The 12628-nt window shown below is 43.9% G+C and overlaps 1 protein-coding gene across 1 annotated transcript; it reads left to right on the top strand.

Annotated features, from left to right (window-relative positions):
* The first annotated feature begins 332 nt into the window (after positions 1-332).
* SUOX (sulfite oxidase) lies at positions 333-11918 on the top strand. The gene is made up of 4 exons (XM_083355453.1): positions 333-348; positions 731-797; positions 6470-6641; positions 7314-11918. Exons 2-4 carry the CDS (start codon positions 742-744, stop codon positions 8748-8750), a joined length of 1665 nt encoding a protein of 554 aa, XP_083211579.1. The 5' UTR covers positions 333-348; positions 731-741; the 3' UTR covers positions 8751-11918.
* Positions 11919-12628: the final 710 nt, after the last annotated feature.

The following is a 12628-nucleotide window of genomic DNA, read 5'->3' as shown; positions in this document are numbered from 1 at the left end:
CTGCCCAACTTCCAGCCGCTCTGGGCGGTTTAACAAATATTTTTTAAAAAGCAAAGAAGACTAAAGAAAGCATATAAGCAACGCAAGACAAAGGGACAACAGTGGCAGAGAGAAACAGAAAGGAAGAAAGGGGTATCAATTGTATTCTTCAAAGGCAGGTTTTAAGGCCTTTCAAAATCCAAGTAGGGTGGATGCCATTTGAATTCCGGGCAACCTCATTCCAAAGGAAGGCAGGCGCACCAGAGTAAATACACTTGTAGTTGCCATTGCTTAATTGATGGAACCTGAGCCATGCCAACTCTGCCAGATTGAACCTGTTGGGCCTATATTACAGGAACTAAAGTACAGGTATCTGTTAAAAAGAAAACTCACATTGTTTTCCTGTAATTTAGTGATTATATATTTTTTAATTAAACAGCATACTAGTAAAGCGACTATCTAATGGTCATATATGCCATCTTGGCATCTGCTGGTCACAATTAGCTTTCCAAACTGCTTTCTAGGAATACCTGTTTAGAAATAGATTTGAATCTTTTCTGTGCTAATCTCCAACCATATTTCGGCTTATAAGGCTTACCAAGCCTGAGCCAATGCATGTATGTATTTGCCAACAGTAAAGTTAAAAAGAAGAATGTGATTTTCAAAGGTGCTTATAATAGGCATTTGTGTGTGTGGGGGGAAATTTTTCCACTTTGTAACAGCTTTTGCTGATTCTCTCTTTTGCATGTAGGTTTGGGGAAGATGTTGCTGTCCAGATCCAGCAGAAATGGTTTCTGTGCCCTTCAGAGAACATACTGGTATGAAAAAAGAGTTACTCATTTGAAAGCATATTTATAGTGAAGAGAAACTTTTAATTCTGACCAATACATCCAAATTCAGAATTCCTGCTATACATAATTCTGTCATAGTGGATGTAAAAAGCTACTTTGTCAGCTGGAATGTCAGAAATGGTGGCAATAATTGAAGTTACAATCAGAGATGCTTTTTATTAACGCTGTCCTGATGAAGTTAGAAGGGTAAAACTTTGGGGTTCAAGCTAAGGAGAAGAACGATGAGATAACCTCATTATTCATTGTGTCATTTTATATTAAGATCACTCATAAATTATTGGAATATCATTGTTGACCCTTTAGATTTAGTTTTAGACAGTGAACTTATTTCTATATTACTGTTATAGGATTGAAAAAAAGGCAGTAAAGTTCAAAGGTCTTCATTTTAGACTGTTGGTACTGTTAAAAAAAGTCTAAATTACCCAAATTCTAATCTCAGGCAAGATTAAATCTGTTGATTAAATAACAGAAGACTTGCAAGAGCTTTTCTTAGTCTATCAACTTCTTCCTGTTTCAAACCTGTCCCAAGTCCATCTTGCTATTTTCCCCCTCTCAAATGGTGTTACATATTATTAATAAAAGTTTTACAAGTTAATAAAAGTGAAGCCAAACACTTTAACCCAATTTACCTAAATAATATTATTTCAGTCTGTTTGCCTTGGCTCCTTGCCCTGATATATATAGGCCTCTAATCTTATCTATAAATGCTTCCTTTCCCTTTTAGCAGGGCTTCTGCCTCTGCAGTTCCAGACCAAGGATACAACATAGAAATCCTTTTTATTACTCATTCAATTTCACCTTGAGTGGAGGCAAAAGTTAATCAGTAATGATTGAGATTCCTGAAAAGCAGGTATCTGACTCCTGTTGCTCTTGATTGCAAGAGTCAGGTTTAAAAGTTTAGGCTCTTCTACAAAAATTGAGCAATCCAAGTGTAGCAGACCAAGATTTTCATTTTTTTAAAAAAAATGATGGTGTATTACTGAGATTTGTGCATACTAAAATATAGCCTGTAAGTGGCATGTTAAACTTCCTGAAAAAATTGATCCATGTGCTCTGGTTATATTACAATCTTGGAGACCAAATTCATTATGGATTTAAATAATAATATTAACAATATTGTTGATGATGATGATGTTGGAAGGGACCTTGGAGGGCATGTAGTCCAACCCCCTGCTCAGGCAGGAATCCCTATACTATTTCAGACAAATAGCTATCCAGACTCTTCTTAAAAACCTCCAGTGTTGGAGCATTCACAGCTTTTGGAGGTAGGTTGTTCCACTGGTTAATTGTTCTGACTGTCAGGAAGTTTCTCCTTAGTTCTAGGTTGCTTCTCTCCTTGATTAGTTTCCATCCGTTGCTTCTTGTCCTGCCTTCAGATGCTTTGGAGAATAGCTTCTCCCTCTTCTTTGTGGTAGCCCCTGACATATTGGAATGCTGCTATCATGTCACCCCTCACTCTTCTCTTCATTAAACTAGACATACCCAATTCCAGCAACAGTTCCTTATATATTTTAGCCACCAGTCCCCTAATCATCTTTGTTGCTCTACTGTGTACTCTTTCTAGAGTCTCAACATCTTTTTTACATCGTGGTGACCAAAACTGGATGCAGTATTCCAAGTGTGGCCTTACCCAAGGCATTGTAAAGTGGTATTACCGTAATACTTCACATGATCTTGATTCTATCCCTCTGTTAATGCAGCCTAGCACCGTGTTGGCTTTTTTGGCAGCTGCACTGCTGGCTCATATTTAAGTGATTGTCCACTAGGACTCCAAGATCCCTCTCACAGTTACTACTATTGATCAAGTTATCACCTATACTATACCTGTATATTTGGTTTTTCTTGCCTAAATGTAGAACCTTTTTTCACCATTGAATTTCATTTTGTTAGATAGTGCCCAGTGTTCAAGTCTGTCCAGATCCTCCTGTATCTTAAGCCTATCTTCTGGAGTATTGGCTACTCCTGCCAGCTTGATGAGTTCCCCATCTATCCCCTCCTCCAAATCATTGTTGAAGATGTTGAAGAGCACTGGGCCCAGAACAGAGCCCTGGGGCCCACCACTACACACTTCCCTCCATGTAGATGCAGTTCCATTGAGGACCACACGCTGAGTACGGCCGGTCAGCCAGCTACAAATCCATCTGGCAGTGATGCTGTCTAGCCCACATTTTTCTATCTTATCAAGTAGTAGGTTGTGATCTACTTTATCAAATGCCTTACTGAAGTCCAAGTAATTATATCTACAGTATTCCTCTGGTCCACTAATTTTGTCACTTGGTCGAAGACTGCAATAAGATTTGTCTGGCATGATCTTTTTGACAAACCCATGTTGGCTTTTAGTAATAACTTTGTTTGCCTCTAGGTGTTCGCTGATTCATTGTTTGATTATCTTTTCCAGAATCTTCCCAGGTATTGAGGTCAGGCTGATAGGTCTGTAGTTTCCTGAATCTATTTTTCCCCCTTTTTGAAGATGGGAACTACATCAGCTCTTTTCCAGTCCTCTGGTAGTTCCCCAGTGCTCCAGGATCTTTGAAAAATATAGTTCAGTGGTTCTGAAATCATATCTGCCAGTTCCTTAACTTTTTTCTTGTTTTTTACGTGTTGAAAGAAGCTGTTTTTGTTATTTTTGGCTTTGGTCGCAAGCCTTGGTTCATTTTGAGCCTTAGCTTTCCTCACTTCATCTTTGCAGGCACGGGATATTTGCTGATATTCTGACTTAGTTATGTGCCCCTCTTTCCAATTCTTATACTTGTCCTTTTTATCTTTCAATTTATCAGAGAGTTCTTTATGCAGCCATGCTGATTTCTTTTAAGAGCTGTTATTTTTCTTCTTTGTTGGTATTGTACTAGACTGGGCTTTTATTATCTCACTTTTCAAAATTTCCCAAGCTTCTTGAGTTGTTTTCCCCTTGACGATTCTCATTCATGTTATTCTTCCCAAGCTCTCTCTAAGTTTATTGAAATTAGCTCTTTTAAAGTCCAAGACTCTAGTTTGGCTGTATTCTATTGCTTGTGCTTCCAGAATGTTGAATTCCAATATTGCATGATCACTTCCCCCCCAAGGTTCCTGTGGCTTGAACACCTTCTATCATTTCATCTCTGTTAGTGAGGATTAGATCCAATATGGCTAATCCCCTAGGCCAGACATGTCAAACACAAGGCCCGGGGGCCAGATCCGGCCCGCGAAGTGGTTTCATGCGGCCCGCAAAGCCATCCTGGAAACAGTGAGGGAACGGCCCCCACTGCCTTGGCCCTGGCCCAGAGACCCTCCTTCTGCCAGAGACCCTCAGATCTGTCCCACTCCTGCCCAGGCCCCCATAGGCACCCTTGATGCCAACGATGTAGAGCTGGCTACGCCCACCCAGTAGGCCATACGCACTCTAGCCACGCCCACCCAGTAGGCCATACGCACTCTAGCCACGCCCACCCAGTAGGCCACGCCCACCCTGGCCACACCCACCCGGCCCCCTGAGGGCAACCGCAATGCTGATGCGGCCCTCAATGAAATTGAGTTTGACACCCCTGCCCTAGGCCCAAATGGTTGTTTTTGTTTTTGTTTTAAGAAAAGGAACAATTCAGCTGAAACGTTTGCTTGCCTCGGCTTTTAGGGAAATATTTTTCCTTTTTCCAATAATAATCCAGAACGTGCTTTCCTGTTGACCTTATTTTGAAAGTTTCAGAAGCTTGCTACATGTGAACTCAGGCTGCTCTCAAAAACAAAGCCGAACTCTGCCAAGCTAAGAGAAGACTAGCCAAGGACAAACTCTTGTGTTAGAGATCTGGCAAACTGCCCTCTAAGTTGCACGTTCACACTTTTCTCTCTGAAAATAGGAAAGCGCCCTTTTGTTTAAGAAAATTTATTTGAAAGTAGGTTAGGGGGATTCTTAGGTTTTGTTGCTTGGAGACCAGAAAAGAGTTCCCTCTCCTTCCTGGCAGCCTCCTTTAATACTTCCCCCCCCCCCTTCCTTCCAGTAATGGATTTCTACAATTTCCTTTGCCTTTGCTTTTCTGTGTTGCAACACAGGCTTTCCACATGTGGAACATGATTCAGCACATTCAAAAAGTTCATAGTTGTGGCCCAGCACATTTAAACGACACTGGGACACCTCTTCTTAAATTGCTGCTTGCAGAATAGAGTATGTGCTTTCTAGGATCAGAAAGGACTCAACCATGGTGAGCAAAGCCTAGTGCAGGGGTAGGCAACCTCGGCCCTTTTATGACTCATGGACTTCAACTCCCAGAATTCCTGAGTCAGCATAGCTGGCTCAGGAATTCTGGGAGTTGAAGTCCATGAGTCATAAAAGAGCCGAGGTTGCCTACCCCTGGCCTAGTGCCAACCGTCCCGTTGGCATGCACAGCAAAAAAAACCTGGGACATTTTTATTATCAAGAGTAAAACTTTACAGATAGATCCATACAGGCACAGAAGAAGAAAAGCTAGTTCTGAGGTTTTGGCGCGAAGCGCAGTATAATAAAAACCCCTTTTCCTTCCCTCAGGCTGCCCAATGTCCATTGTCCACCAATCCAGGTCAAGCATTTTATTTTGGGAAAACAAGTTTACACCTTTCAAAAGTCTTCAGCTCACGACCTTGGGGTTGTAAGATTTTTTAAAGCTGAAAACAGCTCATGTGAATTCCTTTTTTCTCTCCCAGTTTCCCACACATTCCAATCATATCCCTCCCGTCTCCCATGTTTCTTTCTCAAGCTGCCAGCAGAAAGGTGTTTTGTGAGTCAATCTTGACACCCAGCTTGAAAACCATTTGTCATTACCATGCATGAAGAAGTGAGGGCTAAAATGGCTTTGGCAGGCTAGTGAGAATTCTGCCGTGGTAACCTGAAGCTCTTCAGAACATAGAGCAACCCTGCTAGAAGGGACCAAGCAAGCATCCGTCTGGTTTGGCCTGCTACTTTTGTGGGTGACAATCGTTTAGTTCCAGAAACTGCAAACTGGGTAGCAGTTCAACTGAACAGCTGATCCATGTTCCTTGTCCCCAAGTTCAGAGATACCAATTCTAGCTTCTTATTAGCTTATCTTCCAAAATTTGTCTCTTTTCCTCCCTCTTTTTAGATATCCCTTAAGATATCTAAAAAGATAAAAAAAAAGATAAAAAGATAAAAAAAGATAAAAAGATATTAAGACGCGGTGGCTCAGTGGGTTAGGACACTGAGCTTGTCGATCAGAAGGTCGGCAGTTTGGCGGGTCGAATCCTGAGTGCCGCGTAACAGAGTGAGCGCCTGTTACTCGTCCCAGCTTCTGCCAACCTAGCAGTTCGAAAGCACGTAAAAATGCAAGTAGAAAAATAGGGACCACTACGGTGGGAAGGTAACAGCGTTCCGTGCGCCTTTGGCATCCAGTCATGCTGGCCACATGACCATGGAGACGTCCTCGGACAAGCGCTGGCTCTTCGGCTTTGAAACGGAGATGAGCACCGGCCCCTAGAGTCGGAAACGACTAGCACACATGTGCGGGGGAACCTTTACCTTTACCTTTACCTAAGATAATAGATATCATATTGTCTTTCTTTGGGAAACTATGACATGTCACTGATTTTTCATTAAGAAAGCTTAACTTGTGTGTGGTGTTTCTGGCTGTACATGTCTTCTTAAAGTACTGTATCTTGGCCCTTTTTTTTCCTTACAGGTTAAGAGAGATGACTTGGAGAAACTGTCCTCCCACTTATTGGTTGCAGCTCCCCTTCTGTGCCCACAGCACGTGGAACAGTGCTGGCAGCAGGAGGCGCAGGCTCATGATAGCAGCAGGGGCAGGCCTGGGTGTGTGCAGCATCTTGGCTTATGGAAACCACCATTGGCAGGTGAGGGAATGAAAGATGGCACAGAAATGTCACCCAGGAATGGAACGAAAGGTGGACGGCTTGAGGCTGCTGTGAGAGGGAGGTACTGAAGCTGTGCTTCAGTTGAAACTTCCTAAATGCTTTCTGGTTTAAGAAAATGGGGACTGTTTAAGGCTGAAGGGCCCAATAGGAATGTCCCAGACTCCCAGGCCATGTCCAGTAACTGTTATGCCTTTTGTGGCTCCAGAATGAACGGATTCAAATATTTGCCCCTCTCCTCCCTTTTTTTTACCTTGAGGCAGATGCCTGAGATAGCTATTTTACTGCTTAAAACTTGTAAAAATGCACGCGCGCACACACACACACACACACACACACACACACACGCACTGGCATCCCCTATTTTTGGAGTACAGCTTGGATATTTCAGATCTTCTCTGGTAGGGCTTTTGAGTTGAGAGAAATATCTCTGGGTACTGTCAGTGAGGATTCTTAGTCATCCAGATAGAATTATCCGGAAGTAGAGTCGTGGCAGCTGGACTACATTTAGCTGTCCGTTCAAGCAGCTTCTTCAGTCTGAACAATTTGGTCAGGGGAATCTGAGTAGGCAGAGAGTCATTGGAATGTGCCAACTCCAAACCGCAGTGTACTGTTCCTTTCCTGATTGCCTTTTTTTTAATTGTTTTCTCGCAGGCAGCCACAGCTGAGTCCCCAACGGCCACACGTGCTCCCTCATTCCCTCGCTTCACTCGAGAAGAGGTGGCCCGCCATCATAATGAAGCAAATAGGGTGTGGGTGACTTATGGCAGTGAAGTTTTTGATGTCACCGATTTCTTAGAGCTTCACCCTGGGGGCAAAAGTAAGATTCTTCTGGCAGCAGGTGGGGCTTTGGAGCCCTTTTGGGCTCTCTATGCTATGCATAAGCAAGATCATGTCCAAGAAATCCTTCAGGAATATAAAGTAGGAGAGCTGAGCCCAGAAGAGCCTCCTCTGTCAAGCCCAGATGACCCTTATGCCAACGATCCTCCGCGCCACCCTGCCCTCCGAGTCAATACTCTCAAGCCCTTCAATGCAGAACCTCCTCCAGAGTTACTGGCAGAATATTTTTTGACCCCTAACCAGCTCTTCTTCAAGCGCAACCATCTCCCGGTGCCGCTTGTGGACCCTGAAACCTACCGCCTGTGTATTCAGAGTCCCTCTAGACAGAACCTGTCCTTCTCTTTGCAAGATCTGAAACAGAATTTTCCAAAATATGAGGTTACTGCTACCATACAGTGTGCTGGCAATCGCCGGGCAGAGATAAACGCCATCAAGAATACCAACCGACTCGGGTGGAGCATTGGGGCTATTAGCAATGCCCGTTGGGGTGGTGCCCGGCTTCGGGATGTTCTAATGCAAGCTGGGTATCAACCGGGGGATGAGGGTCATGTCTCCTTTGAGGGCCTGGACAAGGATCACAGTGGCACTGTGTACGGAGCCTCCATCCCTTTTCAGAAAGCTATGAGTCCAGAGGGGAATGTTCTCTTGGCATATGAGATGAATGGGGAAGAGCTGCCTCGAGATCATGGGTTCCCTCTGAGAGTTATTGTACCAGGAGTGGTGGGGGCTCGTAATGTAAAATGGCTGGCTCGGATTACAGTGGGGCCAGAGGAAAGCAAGAGCCACTGGCAGCAAAAGGATTACAAAGGATTCTCTTCCGTAACCTGGGAGACAGTGGATTTCTCTAAAGCACCTGCCATTCAAGAGATGCCCATCCAGTCTGCCATCACTGAGCCATCTTCTAAGACATCTGTCTCTCCTGGAGAGCTCACAGTGAAGGGCTATGCCTGGAGTGGTGGAGGGAAGAGGGTGATCCGTGTAGATGTCTCCCTGGACGGTGGGAAAAACTGGCAAGAAGCAACACTAACTGGTGAAGAGCAGCTGCTTGGCCAAGCTTGGGCTTGGAAGCTTTGGCAGCTGGATGCTTTTGTGCCTGCTGGAACCAAGGAGTTGAACATTGTCTGCAAGGCTGTGGACACCAGCTACAATGTGCAACCTGAGCGTGTGGAACCACTCTGGAACATTTTGGGAGTACTCAACAATGCTTGGCATCGGGTCCGTGTCCCCGTGGAAGAGGATTGTGAGGCCTGATTGGGCCTTAGAAGCATTGAGGACTGCATCTTGGCTTCTCTATATTTTTCTGCTGCTGCAGGGACATTAGCCGCTGCCCCCTGGAAGAAGCCAAGAAGAAGGGCTGAGTCCTCGAACAGGGATCTGGTGACTTCTGGCCTCCTTTCGTCATTCCTTATGCAATTCCTGTGAATGTAGTATTTTGGAGCTAAGGCAGGGATGGGCAGCTATGGCCTTCTAAGGCCAGTGGACTTCAACTCCCAGAATTCCTGAACCAGCCATGTATCACCCTGGTCTAAGTTGTTTATCTTCTTCTAAGGGTGTGGTAGTCCCAGAAGTGTTGATGGCTCTCCTTCACTTAGCTTTCTATTTAACTGAGACCCCCTTTGTTCAGGAATTTTGGATTTGGACTTTTTAAACTCTTTAGAATTCTTTTACTTGTCAAAAGTTACCAACTTGTTTGCTGGCTGGAGATCTTTTTTAGGGTTCCCCTCTAAAGAGAAGAGATTTATTACCTGTATTAGATCACTTGATGCTAAATAACCCATCATTTTAGGAACATGAGTCATTTTATTATCTTGCTTTCTCTTTTCAGTGTGATGCCAACTTCGGCATTGCCATATTTAGTCCTTCAGCTATTTTATGGGAGAACGTGAGGAGTTGATATTTCTTCCATCGTAACATTGAGGAGTATTGGAAACTTAGCATTTTCCTTTAAAGACCTGGGAGCCTTGCCCCATATCATGTCTGCCGAATAGTTCTTGCTGCATGAATAAACTACAGCAACACTTCCTGTAAGCTATTATTCTGGGCAGGTTTTGCGGTTGCCTAGAATCCATAATATTGGAGTAAGAAACCTGATATTCCCAACTGTTTTGATCTGTTCTCAGGAAACACAGACTTGCTTGTGCCTGACTTAGTGGTTTCCTCTCTGTATTTCAAATGTTGGTGTTGTACGCTTTGTCAAGATGTCTTCATTAACTTTGCTGCTGTAATTTTATTTAGTAAACAAATTTAGACAGCTGTCCAACTCACACAGATGTGTGTTACAAGATTTTAAAAAATCCATCATATATATTACTCAACCCCACCCCCATGGCAGCAACAACACAATAAAATCAGGCATTTGATCAGCTCCATCTTCCATTCATGGTCCCCAGGCCTGCTGACAAAATAATGTTTTTAGGGCTTTTTGGGAAAGCAGCAGGGTGGGGACCACCCATACCTTTTGGGGAATAATGTTCCAGAAAGTAGGGGCCACCAGTGAGAAGGCCCTTTTTCGTGGTCCCACCGGGTAACAATCCCAAATTGATTGTACCCCTAACATGCCCTGCCTTCCTGTCCTGGTGGTCTGGAGTGTAATTTCTTGGTCTTGTTAATGCTCCTCCAGATTCTTACTGCTGAAATAAGAGCTGTTTCCAATTCCTCATTCTTCTGTAGAATAGGTTGGTTGTTCGAGATGTAAAACTGAATAGGATTCTTGAACCATTGGCAGTCTGGGGAGGAGAGTCGATTTCATCAGCTATTATCCTCGCTAGAATTTTTTTCTGTCTGGGGACCTACCCATGTTCTTTATTTATAGAGAAGGGCCCGGACATGGACTTAAAAAAACATTTTAAATTAACTCTCTTGAGCCTGCAGGTTTCACGGAGAGAATGGATCAAGATGAGAGACTGCCATGTAGGGGGATCCTGTTTTATGAAAACAGCCAGGAGCGCAGGGGGCCTTTGGGTAGAAAAAGTTAACACTTTTTTTTTTGCATAGTCTGAGCTTCACAGAGGGGCTCATATTGCCATATAAGCCGCTGATCCTGATGGTAGCAAATATTTAATTTTTGTTCCAGGTCATGCTGGGATCAATTTTTGTACAAAAAAATCTGTGCCATCTTGATCGTGTTGTATCTTCCTGTCACCTTTCTTGATACAGGTAGTCCTTGACTTACAACCATTGATTTAACGATGGTTTGAAGTTACAATGGCACTAAAAAAAGTGACTTATGACCATTTTTCATACTTACGACCATTACAGCATCCCCATAGTCATGTGATCAAAATTCGGGTGCCTGGCAACTGATTCATATTTATGTCAGCTGCAGTGTCATGCGATCACCCTTTGCAAACCTTCTGACAAGCAAAGTCAGCAGGGAAGCCAGATTCACTTGACCATGTTACTAATTTAACAACTGCAGTGATTTGCTTAACAACTGTGGTAAGAAAGGTTATAAAATGGGACAAAACTCACTTAACAACAGATTTGCTTAGCAACAGACATTTTAGGTTCAATTGTGGTCGTAAGGCGAGGACTACCTGTACTCATGATACGTCATAAACAACAGCATAGATTAGACCCAATTCAAATTCAGAATTGAATTATTTGAGGTTCTAGAGCTGTAAAAAAAAAGCCACCTAAAAATAAGTGCCAGATTAGCTGCCCTGGGAGAACAGCCTATAGTGGAATGCCACCACAGAAAAAATTGTTCCCTGCTTGTGACCCATTGATTTTTCTTTGCTACTAGCACCTTTAGAGGAAGCGGTAGCCATGATTCTTGCATATAGTCAGACTCTTCACCTTTCCAAAATCCAAGATACAAGGCTCAGTATCTCGGCATTGAGCACTGAAATTTTATCTAGAAAGGGAAAGATACCTGTGAAACCTCCAATAAGTTGCCAAACCATAGTTTAACTATGAGCTAATAAACCAGAAATGGTGCTGTATGACTCATGAAGCTATGAACCATATTTTATTACTGTCAGTCTCAGTTCATAAAACATTCTGGTTCAAACCCAAACCAACCATGCAATATCTCAAGATGACATTGGGCCGGGTTCCTTTTCGCTGCCCAGCGTTGAATTTTTGTTACGTTACTCTTTGTTTCCTTCCACTCAGGGCCATTCTGCTTGAGAGCCCTAGATCAAAACAGCTGGGGGGGGCAATCAGGTTTGCCTGCAGGGGGTCTTGCAGAAGCTCTTCTGCAAGATTGCTTTGTTGCTCTGGGCACCAGTTCAAGCCGGCAGCTGGATTGATTCCTCCAGGTTGATTGATGAGCTTGTCTGCAGTTCCCCTGCATGTCAGCACTGCAGCACTGCTGTATCAATCCTCAGCATGAAAGTTGCTGGTAGAAAAAGGGGTTTGTGGAGGGAGAGCATTGCTGTGGATGTATTGTCCTCCCATCTTTGATAGGCTAAAGCAGGGGTGTCAAACTCAATTTCATTGAGGGCCGCATCAGCATTGCGGTTGCCCTCAGGGGGCCGGGTGGGTATGGCCAGGGTGGGCGTGGCCTACTGGGTGGGCGTGGCTAGAGTGCATATGTCCTACTGGGTGGGTGTGGCCAGCTCTACATCGTTCGCATCAAGGGTGCCTATGGGGGCCTGGGCAGGAGTGGGACAGATCTGAGGGTCTCTGGCAGAAGGAGGGTCTCTGGGCCAGGGCCAAGGCAGTGGGGGCCGTTCCCTCACTGTTTCCAGGATGGCTTCGCGGGCCACGTGAAACCACTTCGCGGGCCGGATCTGGCCCCCGGGCCTTGTGTTTGACATGTCTGGGCTAAAGCAAAAAAAAACAAACCCAGAATGAACAAGTATCAGATGAAAGTTTTTTTATAGCACTTTCCAAGCTCTGGAATTTAGTTTTGGGTGTGGGGGAGGGAAAGCATTCATCCTCCCTTAAAAAGAGATTTGTGTCCTTTTTTTATCGCTTGTTTTTTTTAAAGATACTATTTGCTGCCTCCTGTTGGAAGTGGTAGGAAATGATTTTATTTCAATTATTCTCTCTCTCTTGTTGGGGACTTGTAGGGGGAAACAATCAGGAATTGTTTTACTTTTGCTGAGTTAAGTACATTCTGGAAGTCGTTCCCACAAATTCTCCTGTTTGGTTATACCTTGGATCCTAGGAACACCAGTGGT

The sequence above is a fragment of the Vipera ursinii genome, assembly GCF_947247035.1.
Source record: "Vipera ursinii genome assembly, chromosome: 2".
NCBI classification, from domain to species: domain Eukaryota; kingdom Metazoa; phylum Chordata; class Lepidosauria; order Squamata; family Viperidae; genus Vipera; species Vipera ursinii.
This window is presented reverse-complemented; position numbering and strand designations above follow the sequence as displayed.